Source organism: Notothenia rossii (assembly GCF_949606895.1).
Source record: "Notothenia rossii genome assembly, chromosome: 7".
Lineage (NCBI taxonomy): Eukaryota > Metazoa > Chordata > Actinopteri > Perciformes > Nototheniidae > Notothenia > Notothenia rossii.
Genome location: NC_136905.1, coordinates 26,891,940 through 26,905,572, shown reverse-complemented (window position 1 = coordinate 26,905,572; position 13,633 = coordinate 26,891,940). Strand labels below are relative to the sequence as shown.

General features: G+C 43.1%; 1 protein-coding gene across 1 annotated transcript; it reads right to left on the bottom strand.

Annotated features, from left to right (window-relative positions):
• Nucleotides 1–7,568: 7,568 nt before the first annotated feature.
• On the bottom strand, nucleotides 7,569–10,320 carry LOC307013341 (uncharacterized protein). Its single transcript, XM_079640709.1, has 2 exons — nucleotides 10,281–10,320; nucleotides 7,569–9,115 (listed from the first exon to the last, which is right to left on the bottom strand). Exon 2 carries the CDS (start codon nucleotides 8,618–8,620, stop codon nucleotides 7,865–7,867), a length of 756 nt encoding a protein of 251 aa, XP_079496835.1. The 5' UTR covers nucleotides 8,621–9,115; nucleotides 10,281–10,320; the 3' UTR covers nucleotides 7,569–7,864.
• Between the last annotated feature and the right edge of the window lie 3,313 nt (nucleotides 10,321–13,633).

Here is a 13,633-nt window from a genome sequence, read left to right as displayed (position 1 = left end):
GCGGACGTCTCCTCTCTCTGAGAGCGACGCACGTACCAGGAGTGATGAACCTCGGGCAGATCTGCTGTCCAGAGGTGCAGCACTATATGCAGACTGGACTCTACATCGAATGGTTGTGAGTCAGCTGTGGGTGCGTTACGGCCAAGCCGCGGTAGATCTGTTCGCATCAAAAGAAAATGCTCAAGGTCAGCTGTTCTTTTCAATGCGCGATTTAAACGCACCGTTAGGCGTGGACGCGCTCGCGCACGTTTGGCCTCCGGTCCTTCTGTACGCGTTCCCACCCCTGGCTCTGATACCCCCAACTCTGTCCAGAGTGAGAGAACAACGCCACACAATGATATTGATAGCTCCGCACTGGCCTGCAATGTACTGGCTGGCGGAGATATATCAGCTGCTGTGCGGGCAGCCGTGGCAGCTCCCACTACGCAGGGACATACTGTCTCAGGCGGGGGGGACGATCTTTCACCCACATCCAGAGCGCTTGGCACTATGGGCCTGGCCCGTGAGTGGTATAACGTGAATACAGTGGGGCTCCCTCAGAAGGTGATAAACACTATTCAGAGTGCAAGAGCTTCCTCCACCAGGTCTCTCTATGACTGTAAGTGGAGGGTGTTTGAGGAGTGGTGCCTTCAAAAAGGAAACATCTCTTTTCAATGTCCTGTCGGGGTGATTTTATCATTTCTGCAGGACCTAATTGATAAACACAGAGCTTTCTCTACGATCAAAGTGTACCTGGCTGCTATTGCTGCATGCCATGTGGGCTTTGAGGGAAAGACGGCTAGCCAACATCCTTTGGTCTGCCGTTTTATGAAAGGGACTCGCAGGCTCCTCCCTGTTTCCAGGTCACTGGTGCCCTTATGGGACTTGGCAGTGGTTTTAGATGGGCTCACTCAACCTCCATTTGAACTCCTGGAAGAAGCTGACATGAAACACCTGTCACTGAAGACAGTGCTGTTACTGGCTCTGGCATCTGCCAAGCGAGTCAGTGACATTCATGCGCTCTCTGTCCATCCTTCATGCACTCAGTTTGCCCCGGGGCATACGAGAGTGTTGCTGAAGCCCAACCCTGCCTTTATACCTAAGGTGGTTGGCTCATGTACCCCCATTGACATTGTGGCATTTCCTCCGCCGCTGTGTTCCTCTGAGGAACAGCGGCCGAATTTGCTGTGTCCAGTTCGTGCTTTACGCACCTATATGGACAGATCAAAAGAGTTTCGTTGCAATGACCAACTCTTTATATCCTGGGCTAACCCTCAGAAGGGCAAGCCCGTTACCAGGCAACAGCTCTCCCACTGGATTGTGGAAGCGATTCCTCTGGCTTATACGAGTCAGTGTTTGCAGGCACCAACGGGCCTGCATGCTCATTCTACTCGTGGACTGGCTACATCCTGGCCTTTGTTCAAGGGTGTTTCCATCCAAGACATTTGTGCAGCAGCGAGCTGGTCCTCACCGCTCACTTTTGTCCGCTTTTACAGGCTACAGTAGATGTCTCTGCTCCAAGTGTGGTCCACGCAGTGATGGGCCCCGTGTTGAGACAGGGTTCTACCTGTTAAGTTCTGGTTGTTTTGGTGATTTTCAAGATAAGCATGTCTAGCAATACGGGAGTTTCAATATCCCATAGTGAGACATCGAACGGAGTGTTATGAATGAGAACTATAGGTTACTTACGTAACCCCAGTTCTCACCAGACGGCCCTTCTTGCTAAGGCGAAGTGAGAAGAGGTGATTATTTTGAATGACGCTGCGTCGTAGCGCAAGCTACTTATAGGGTGGGTGGATTCCCTGACGTAGACGTCAAGATCACCAGCCAATCAGGATTGGCGTGATGAGATTGATGCTTCTGTTTGCATACGCGTTGAGGCGCATCCCATAGTGAGACATCTCACTTCATGTTACTCTGAGAACTGGGGTTACGTAAGTAACCTATGGTTATTATTATATGCTAATTCCGCTAAAGGAGAGACTTTGTTTTTACTGATATTGGGTGGAAAGAAAAAATATATTAACTGAAAAATAACGGCAAAAATCAGTGTGCATCCCTAATTTACAGTATATAATAGGGATGATGAACAAATGCCAGTTTTAACTTGCGTCCTCCATTGGGAGTTTCTCTCCCACACACTCCCCCCCCCCCCTGCCTGAAACGCTTCAATTGTAATTTCTTTATTACTTCAGTAATATAGTGACATCACATGACATGCGATTCTATGGGCTAGCGCTCCAACACATAATAGGCAAAAGGGCAGGATTTCTCTAAGCTGTTGAACAATCACAGCAGAGCCAGCCAGCTAAGCAATCAGAGCAGACTGGGCTCTGGTCTCAGACAGAGGGTGAAAAGAGGTGTAGCAGCACAAGACCTTTTAGAACATTAAAGAATGTAAACATGTCCCAAAAGTGGCACAAAATACAAATATAAACCTGAAAATGAACATTAGCTGTGGACATTTCTTTTTTTATTTAGATATTTTCATCTTTGGAAACCTGAAACCATGTTTTATTATGTTTCTACTACTGTATAGCAGCGGATGCATTGAGAAATTAACCACATTTCATATCATCACTAACCCACTAACATTTCCCTTTAATCAAGGCCCCAGTTGCAGAGGAAGTCCCATTGTGGTTTAATATTTAACATGCTCAAGGAAGTGCTCACTTCCTCTATGTCCCACATGCCACTTGTTGTTTAAGTGGGTCATAAGAGACGTTTCTCACAATTTTTCACAAACAACACTGATTAACCCTGATTGACACAGCAGAGTCAGAGCCAGTGTCTTTAACCCGTGTCTGTCCTTAACTGCCTGCAAAAGTTGCATCAAGGTCACTAAATGGCATGTGCGAGGTAAGCATTATACCTCCAGAGAAGTTGTTAGTCAGTGGAAGAGAATAAAACATAAAGGGAGATAAATTATTTGAATGCCAACTATAGTCATATATGTGTTGTAAGTCCGTTATTAGTTGACTTCTGTATGCTAACACTTTGTATTGATGGTGTATTTTCTCGTCATTGAAAGTTGCACAGCCACAGGTGAACATTTATTTAAAACCCCCCAGAACTCCAGCTAAATACACTAGGATGCAACTGAAAGCCACAGAAAAAGAACAGCATCTATAACCATCTATAACCACAAAAATATAATGAATTTCTTAGAGACCAATTAAAACTCATTATTTTGCATAAGATGTCCAACAATCTGTGAAAAAAATGTTTTGTCAATGTTACATGTACACACAAGGACACACAAGTTGACACACGTTTCACATGTAACCTCAGAGTGAACTCTGCTGAGGACATGCTGACTACGAATTGATTGGAAAGTATTCAGTCCTGTTTATCACTATTCAAACATGTACAATGTTTACTTGCATGCAATTGAGACTCCCCACACATAAACAGAGGAGGGTGTCTTACGTATTAATACACACTCCTACACAGATCAAATCTAAGCAGGCAAGAAGCCAAAATGCACAGAAAAACAAACGTACAGGAAGTCCCACATGCTGAATCTACCACCATGCATTCGCTATGTACGTTTTAGCAAAAAAACCCAAGGGACTTTTGGATGTACAGAAAGAAACCATGCCCCGCAGCGTTCGGATGGAGGTCGTGTCACTTTTACTGTCCTCAATGCTTCATTTAAATTTGTATGCAGACTTTAGAGACAAACACACAAGATAAACTTTGCAGTGAAGATTGATAATCAAATATGATAAGTGCACAGAAAATAACACATTTAGAGTTTTATTTACTTTTGCATTTGTGATGATTATAATGTCACATTTTGCTATTTCATTTAGTTAGAATTCGTTTTTTTATCATTGACTGATTCTAAACAATTGATTGAAAAAACAAATGTAGCCATGCCTTTGGTAATGTGACATCAGCAGTGAGAGAAGGCATTAGCGCAAACAAACAGTACCCTGCTCTTTGTGTTTATGCTGCACCTCTGCAACTGTAGCCTTTACACCAAACCACAAAGGGGGTTAACCTACCCGTTCAGGGAAATCTTATGACCATATTTAGCAGATTGGTGTCTGTTATTACAGTACGAACCCTTTTAAACTGCAGCCGGTGGATGCTAAGCTTGATTTGACAATCTAATTACACTTTTGATGCAATCAGCTGCAAGGTTCAAGGTTCAAGGTTCTTTATTGTCAAACTAACATAGCTACAGAGTAATTATGTCGTTGAAAATCTTAGGTCACAGGCTTCTCCAACAATGCAACACAATAATTCAGATAAGCAGACAATATTAACCAATATTAAAATATACTATATTAAAAGTAATACAAAAAGAAAAATGCTTTTTTTTTAAAGTGAGAGAAAAAAAAGTGGAATAGTGCAATACGAGTCTATATACAAGTTATTGGAATGATATATTAGATAATAGATAAATAATTACTAAGTAGCAGATGAGTGTTATGAAATTGTTTCAGCAGTTCAGTTGTTTAACAGTCTTATTGCCTGCGGGCGCAACAGCGGTAATTAAAGTTTAAAAGTCTCAAAAATGCTACAACTACTGTCACAAACTGGATGAATATGAAGTATTTTGTTAAAGGAGGATGAAAGCGTAATTAAGGAGCACTATTAATAATAATAATAATAATAATAATAATAATAATAGATTTAATTTGTTTGCGCCTTTACAGGTGCTCAAAGACGCTTTACAGATATAGTGAAGAGAAAAGAAAAGAAAGGAACAACAAATAAATATATAGTTAAGTTAAAGTCAAATAATACAAAAATAATCACACATTAAAAGCCAGATTGAAGAGGTGAGTTTTTGTGAGTTTTTTGAAGGTGGTGAGGTTAGGGCAGTCTCTGATGGGTTTTGGGAGTGAGTTCCAGAGGGAGGGGACAGCGACGGAGAAGGCTCTGTCCCCCCAGGTCCGGTGATTGGTGCAGTTGGGGATGGATAGGAGTTTGGAGTGACTTTGATGGTTATTGGACTCAGGATTAATTCATTTGGATTCCCGCTGTATGAAGAAATTAAAGGACGGCGCAAGTGGAAACAATTCACAAAGGGATGAAACTGTTTGAAACACATTCAATGCTGTATCAGCATTCCAACTAAATTAAAGTAACTGCTTGGTGGACTTCATTGCACCACAGGAACCTGTTTTAATTTTAATTGTATGCAGACCCTATATGTTGCCAATGGGAGGGGACACATTATAACCGTGAAATCATGTCAATGGTTATCTTATAAATAGTTGTGATATTGGTCAGACCAAAACAACATTCATGTTAAGTGGGGTTGAGAACCAAAATTCAGTTCAGAGTAAAAACCGATTTCCAGCACTGGGTGCCAAAAGAAAGAAAATGAATTTCAGTGCTCATCAGTTCCTTAACATGAAATGGTGTGCTCTCTCTGGACTGGCTGGTGCTTAGAAAGGGAGACATTTTGTCTCGGCACTATGGTAGGATTCATCACTGCTGGGAGGACAGAGACCATGCCCCAGGGGTTAATACAAATGAATATACATTTTAGACTCATTTTTACCCTCTGAAAGAACCGGGGGCGATTAAACAGAACCAACGTTGGGGAACGGAATCGTTTCAATCGAGAGACAGTGTTTCAAAAGCACATACCGTATGGCCCCATGAGTATGGCCCCATGAGTATGGCTCTAAAACAAAACAATGCCCTCAACAAAGAATTTATCTCCCAGTGATAGACACGACAAACTTTTTCAGCTTACTCATGTACAACTGTTGCTTGCAACTCCAGTGTGCTCTTGCTCGCATCTGACAAATCATAAAGTGCAATTATATTCTAAAGTGCTAAATACTTGCATGAGTAACTAAGACCTAATATCACAGCCTGCAGAGTGATGCTTGTTTGTGTGTACATGTACGCCTCATTACAGTTTTGTTTATCATACTGAACGCAGAGAAATGAGACTGCTGGCTCATAGAGGCTTTTCCCATGTCTGGTTGGAGCACGCAAGGACAGAGAGGATTTACGGGAAATGGAGGAGAGGTGAAGAAACAGCGGCTCTGCAACAACTGCCAGAGCCTACTGCCAAAAAAATCATGGAGGCGTGTTGTGAGGGTGTGTACACTTCATGTCCTTCACTCTGAGAAAAAAACCTTCACAGTATCTCATGGTTTACGCACATTCATTAATTATTTTTACTCCCAATCACTTTGTCTCACTGTCGTGCCTCAACAAGACAAAATATAAAAAACATTTGTGTTATACTCACACGGACTGTTTAGCCTGGATCCATGTGCATCAAAAGGTGAAATGTCTAATGTATTTTTTCAACAACAAATCATTTATCAAATAAGAAACCTGCACAGCAATGTAAACTCAAAATGTACATAATTTAATGTAATGTATCATCATATATATACATTCCCCTTGTAATTTACAGATATAGCACCATATAATGACACACTCTAAAAAAGACAGATTGATACTAAATGTTCAGCAATACATGAATTAACTTCTCCATTCTTATTCATTTTCTTTAAGTTCAATTTCAGGTTTTGACGGTTAACATTTACCTGCTTGCTTTGCTGTAATGGAAAGCAGTGGGTTGATTTTGCATAAGATGGAAGACCGCGGTAGAAATACAAAATGCTGAGGAAAATGCTTTTTGTCCAATTTCAGTCTCTGCTGGTACAGTAACATCTCAATTTTATACATGGTAATCCCAAAGTCTTCCATCTAAAAAATGGCACCGGACTGATTCAATCAGAGGACAAAGAGCAGCAATGCAGAGGAACCATAGACGAAAATAAAGATGGACGACAAGACCGCTCTATGGATGTATAAAGAGAACTGGATACAGCTCAGCGTACCCAATTGGGATTTGCTTAAGTTCTGCCTCCAATCTGCAGAGTCACGGCCGGTGACGGCTCAGTGAAATGAATGGAAAGGTAACATTTTACCTTTCCAACTTGAAGTGCATTTTACAACTATTAGACCCTAATGATTTAAATAAGGCCTAGTGTTGGTCCTGTGTAGTTGATTCAATAACTTTTTGGACCCAATGATTTCACAGACTGACACAGAAGTGGTAGTGAAGCAGAATATCTTGATGGACACCTTGTGTCTGGCTGCATTATAGAACAGGAATCTGACTACGTTAGCTTATGGGACATGGGCCAAGCCAAATCTCGAATGCATCTAAATAAAGCAGTGTCTTGCAAGATGTAACCTAAACTTTCCATAACCTTCACAGAGTTATAGAGATATTATGTAAAGTTGCTGTTTTTTTCTAAACCAATCTCTACCATGGCGTTAACGCCTAAGTGGTAAATGCTAGCAAGCTTGTGTCATGCTCGGCTTGCGATTGGCTCATTCTTGTGTGGACGGGGCTTCAATACTGTGGCTTCAACCCCTCCCACCTGATCACTACTGCTCAGATTCTGGCTCAAAATAATGCCAAAATCTCAATATGGCCAGATATTTTCCTCTGCTTTTGGGAAATGGGAGAAAGCGGGGACTCATCCTCCATCTTTATATATATTCTTCAACAAGGACTCAAAATAACAAATAAGGAATTACATAATAAATATAAATACATCCTGAAAAACTGAAATTGGTAACTCCTTGGAGTTCTGAAGATTGCATACAAAGGGTCGTGCTTATGCACATGTTTGCACAGATGCATTTATATATCTATCTTTTTGTCGTGTATATGTGTGTTACATTACATTACATTACATTGCATTTAGCTGACGCTTTTATCCAAAGCGACTTACAATAAGTGCATTCGACCAGGAAGATACAACCTTTAAGAAAACAGAATCATATAAGTACATCAGGTTTCATAGAGCCAAACATTTCAAGTGCTACTCAACTGGCATTTAGAAAGCCAGCCCTTTATTAGTATATAAGTGCTTTGTTAGTAATTCTATCGCTCGAAGTGGAGTCTAAAGAGATGAGTTTTCAGTTTGCGTCGGAAGATGTGTAAGCTATCTGCTGTCCTGATTTCAATGGGGAGCTCATTCCACCATTTTGGAGCCAGGATAGCAAACCCACGTGTTTTTGCTGACGGGAACTTGGGTCCCCCTCGCAGTGCGGGTGCAGCGAGCTGTTTGGCTGATGCAGAGCGGAGTGCACGTGCTGGGGTGTACGGTTTAACCATGTCCTGGATGTAGGAAGGGCCAGATCCATTCGCAGCATGGTACGCAAGTACCAGTGTCTTGAAGTGGATTCTAGCAGTTACTGGAAGCCAGTGAAGGGAGCGGAGGAGCGGTGTGGTGTGGGAGAATTTGGGAAGGTTGAAGACCAGACGAGCCGCTGCATTCTGGATGAGCTGCAGAGGTCGGATGGCACATGCAGGTAGACCAGCCAGGAGGGAGTTGCAGTAGTCTAGGCGTGAGATGACGAGAGCCTGGACCAGAATCTGCGCTGATGTCTGGGTCAGCTGGGGACGTATCCTCCTGATGTTGTAAAGCGTGTATCTGCAGCAGCGGGTTGTAGCAGCGATGTTTGCAGTGAAGGACAGTTTGTTATCTAGGACCACACCCAGATTCCTTGCAGTCTGAGTCGGGGAAACAACAGAGGTGCCGATGTTGATTGTTAGGTCAAGAGTGGGACAATCTTTTCCCGGAAGGAAGAGCAGTTCAGTCTTGTCAAGGTTGAGCTTGAGGTGATGAGCAGACATCCACCGAGAGATGTCTGCTAGGCAAGCAGAGATGCGTGCGACGACCTGGGTCTCTGAGCGGGGAAAGGACAGAATTAGTTGGGTGTCGTCAGCGTAGCAGTGGTATGAAAAACCATGCGGGCTAATGACAGACCCGAGCGAGTTTGTGTACAGGGAGAAGAGGAGGGGACCAAGAACCGAGCCCTGAGGGACCCCTGTAGTTAATTGACAAGGGTCGGACTCGGACCCTCTCCAAGTAACCCTGTAGGTGCGGTCGTTGAGGTATGAGGTGAGGAGGGAAAGTGCAGTGCCTGAAACTCCAAGTTCTTGGACAGTGCGAAGGAGGATCCGATGGTTCACCGTGTCGAATGCAGCAGACAGGTCCAGAAGGATGATGACAGAGGAGAGGGAGGCTGCTTTAGCAGTGTGCAGTTTGTCAGAGACAGCAAGGAGAGCAGTTTCTGTTGAGTGACCTGCCTTGAAACCAGACTGGTGCGGATCCAGAAGGTTGTTCTGATGGAGATAACAGGAGAGTTGTTTAAAGACAGCGCGTTCAAGTGTTTTAGACAGGAACGGGAGGAGAGAGACAGGCCTGTAGTTAATAACATCAGACGGGTTGAGAGTGGGTTTCTTAAGGAGAGGGTTTACTCTTGCCTCCTTGAGACTGTTTGGAAAGTGACCGGAAGTTAGAGAAGTGTTGATGAAATGGGTGAGAAATGGTAGAATATCAGGAGCGATAGTCTGAAGGAGGTTTGAGGGGATAGGGTCCAGAGAACAGGTGGTAGGACGGGCAGAGGTAACGAGGGTAAGAACCTCACTTGGAGAGAGAGGGGAGAAGGAGGTCAGTGTGTGGGTGAAGGGAGGGTCTGGTGACCCAGAGGTGAAGGAGGTCAGTGTGTGGGTGAAGGGAGGGTCTGGTGACCCAGCGGTGAGTAAAGGTGAGTCAGAAAAAGAAGAGCGAATATCATCAACCTTTTTTTCAAAATGGTTAACAAAGTCGCTTGACAGAAGGGAGGAGGGGGGAGGTGCTTTGGGGGGTCCAAGAGGGTGGAGAAGATAGAAAATAGTTTTTTGGGATTGGAATAGGAAGATTGGATCTTATCTTGAAAGAAAGTGCTTTTTGCCTGAGAGATGGAAGCAGAGAAAGAGGAGAGGAGAGCCTGATAGGTTAGGAGGTCGTCATGGTGTTTGGATTTCCACCATTTCCGCTCTGCTGCCCGAAGGATGGTTCTATTAGCACGCAGTGCATCATTTAGCCAGGGAGCAGGAGGGGACTGACGAGCCGGCCGCGATGTGAGAGGACAGAGAAAGTCCAGAGAGGATGAGAGAGTCGAGAGGAGAGTTTTTGCAGCAGTGTTTGGAGGCAGGAGTTGGAACGAGTCAGAGGAAGGGAGGGCTGAGAGCACCGATGAGGCAAAGGTAGAGGGGGAGAGGGAACGGAGGTTACGGCGGACAGGAGCAGAGTTAGAAGAGATTAGGTTGTTATGTTTGGAAAGGGGTAGAGAGAATGAAATGAAGAAGTGATCGGATGTGTGGAGCGGGTTTACAGAGAGGTTAGAAGTAGAGCAGTTCCTTGAGAATATGAGATCAAGGACATTGCCAGCTTTATGAGTTGGTGGGGATGGAGACAGTGAGAAAGCAAAGGTGGTTAACAGAGATGTTAGTTCAGATATCTTCCCTGTCTGGAGGTTGAAATCTCCGAGAAGTACAGCGGGAGGGCCAGTTTCAGGGATGTGTGAGAGGAGATTATCTAACTCCTCCAAGAAGTCCCCCAAGGCGCCTGGTGGACGGTAGAGAACAACAATGGTTAATTGTATAGGATGGGTTACTGTGACGGCATGGAATTCAAAGGTGGAAGGAGTGAAATTAGGTAGCTTGAAGAGGGAAAAGCTCCATTTGGGAGAGAGCAGGAGACCAGTGCCACCTCCTCTGCCAGAGGGTCTGGGTGTATGGGAGAAGGAATATGCTGTGGAGAGAGCTGCTGGGGTGGATGTGTTGGATGGAGTGATCCAGGTCTCCGTGAGAGCAAGGAAATCCAGAGACTGCAGGGAAGCGTAGCCAGAGATGAAGTCAGCCTTAGGGACAGCTGACTGGCAGTTCCACAGGCCCCCTGAAACGAGATGTTGGATCTCAGTGGAGCATGTGGGATAGACGAGAGCAGGCCGGTGAGATCGATTAGGAGAAACACGGGGCCAGTGATAATTGCGAGAAGACACATGAACAGGAATGCAGAAAATACACATGATTATAGCATGAGGGGCTAGAGAACCCAAGAGCATTGAATAAAACTAAATAACACCAGCGATACTTGGCGCAATCAGAGTACGATTTGCCTCCTCTTTGCCTCCCACAGGACTCTTAATGTCTTTGTCAGTCTTCGTCTGGCTGACGCTGAAGCTGACGCTCCAGGAAAACGCAACCTAAGATGGATACCTGATTGCTCAGTTCTCACAGCTTTGGGGGCACGCCCCTGTAATTAGTTAACTATTTTCTGCTGATGGGCGACAGCAGAGTCTTCCTACCTATTGGAATGCACACTTGAGGGGCGTGACTCACTGAGACCTGAGTTACGCCTGGTGTTCACTTATAGATCTTGCCTGTTTGTCAGACTGGACACCGTCTGAAATTGATCTCCTCCATCCTACTTGGCTTGTGTAAGTGCATCATGACTGATTGTAATCTCCTGCCCTGATACCTGAACACAAACAAACATAATTAAACTTATGAATGAATATGTTGTACTTTTACCCTACATATACGAATGAATAGAGAAGATTGTAGAAGGTTTGAATAAAAGATGAAGATATTCTGAAATAATAAACAAATAGAAGCTCTCACAAGTAGGATTACTTATGCAACAGCTCATCACGTTCAAATCATCTGCTCCATTGACTTTATTTGTGTGTACCTAGTTCATCCTAACCACTGATAGAAGACACAGACAACTCTGTGATTCTGTTTGAGCATTAGTGTAGAGAGATAACAGGCAACACTAGAAACTGATCAAGTCTGAATGACTTGTATTGAACATCAATCATTTGTAAACAATAAGCACTACAATCGGGTACGCTGCTTTGATTAAATCTTGATTGGAAGGCTCTAACCCGATAGAGCAGAGAATGTTAAGATTGAGGCCTGAAGTGATGGCCACAGGGAGAAAGATTACATCTGAGTTTATGTAGTCATCAATGTGCGTGCAGTCAAACTCAATATGTGGAAAAGAGCCAACCACACACCGACACACATACACACTGTGAACATGAACAGCAGTTTCCTGCCAGTGAGTTAAACCAACGCACCCCCGTCATTGTTCACAACATTTCTGATGTTGCATAATTACAATTAACTGCCAAAAAACCGCCAAATGACAGCCTGCACCAGGTATCTCTTTAATACAGAGCACAACCAATCCTTTATTTAGGTTTTATTGTCCTGAAATGTTAAGCTGCTAAAATAAACCGTTACTCACTTCCTTTTTTGTATTGTTGGAAGGAAACCTGAGAAGCAAGCAGAGTGACAAAAAACTAAATAAGAGACCGCAAGAGAAATAATAAAAGTGAAAGTGCAAGAGATTGATGTGACGGGATGCAGTGGTACCAATACCACAGTTCAGAAACACCATTTACTATAAAAAATTATTTGCTTTTATTATAGTAATCATCTACTTTTTTGGTTTTATAACAAAGTGATTACAGAGCAAGTGAAGACATGTGAAGGGAAACTAAATCCAAATGAGTTTATAAAAATAATGAACTATATTTTCTTAACATGTTTTTGCTCCCTGTCCTTTACAAGTAGGTGCAACATACTCAATTATAATTAAATATATTGCCTTCAAAATAATATATAAGGGAAAGTTTGAGGTGTGGGGAAACGTGCATTTTTCCAAAGGAGACGATCAATACCCCTTTCCAGTCTGCACTATAAATATGAAGGGACAAGCTCAGCTCAAAGCCTTCGAACAGCAGAGAACATCCAGCCAGGCTCTATCCTAAGGTAAGAACTAACCAGCACATCTAAGGCTCACAATGTACCACTATTTAAGTATAACCTGAACCATGGAAACAACATGTCAACATATCAAAAGTAAAAGTATGTATACTTTAGATTTTTATATATTTGAATGTTTTTACTGATGCATTAGGAGCTTTTTTAATCGTGTAGGTGGGGGAAGTTATACCTAATTTATATATTGCATGTACTGTATAGCAATGCGTTTTATCATCTACACCTACAGTAGTATATGTTTTGAAAAACCTAATCTGTAAAGTCACCAATAACTGTAGCAGGTTGAGAGAGACAGAAGTAAATAGAGGCCTTTAACTTTCTGTCACCTCATCCCCTGTGTGACCTCCAGCCAGATTTAAGGACAGGGACAATGGGCAGGTCAGGTTGATGTGTCACCAACTTTGGCTTTCAGGCCCCATTGTGAAATCCTCATGTGAGAAAGTGCAGGCCACGTTAAGCTGTCATAGCAGAAAGGGAGGTTTTACAGTCTAATCTTAGAGATTGACCCTCTGGTATAAAATGCTACGGGTCGCAGAGAATCAGTGTGGACATGCTGCTTGATCACTGAGCCTCCAACCATTTCTCCTTTCTCCCAACAGTTTACCATCATCTTCATTAGCCATGGGTGTTGCCTACAGCGTTGTAGAGTAAGTGAATCGAATCATCAAGATAGCGGAAAACATTGTTATGCCAGCTCCTGAATACAGTTGCGTAATCCGGAGTTCAATCAAACGGTACTTTGGTTCACTTGTTTCAACACATTCAAGCAAGAATGTGTAAGCTTAGAACTGCAAATACCTTTTAATCACAAGAAAGTTTGTAATCCAATCTTCTAATTGTAGTGATCAGTGTTCTTGGTGTTTTGGCAATTGCTACAAATGTGCAGAGAAAGCAGGAGTTAAATAAGTCATTCCAAGGTAGGAAGAGGTTTACTCTAAAATGAGTACTGTGACTGCTATTAGCAATGGGATGGATTTCAGCCTCATTTTGCTCTGAAGTTGCTCTCTTGTGGGGAAGGCAACATAA

Excerpts from the sequence above, each read along its gene's own strand:
- LOC307013341 (XM_079640709.1), bottom strand. The coding sequence starts at position 8,620 with ATGTCTGCTCATCACCTCAAGCTCAACCTTGACAAGACTGAACTGCTC.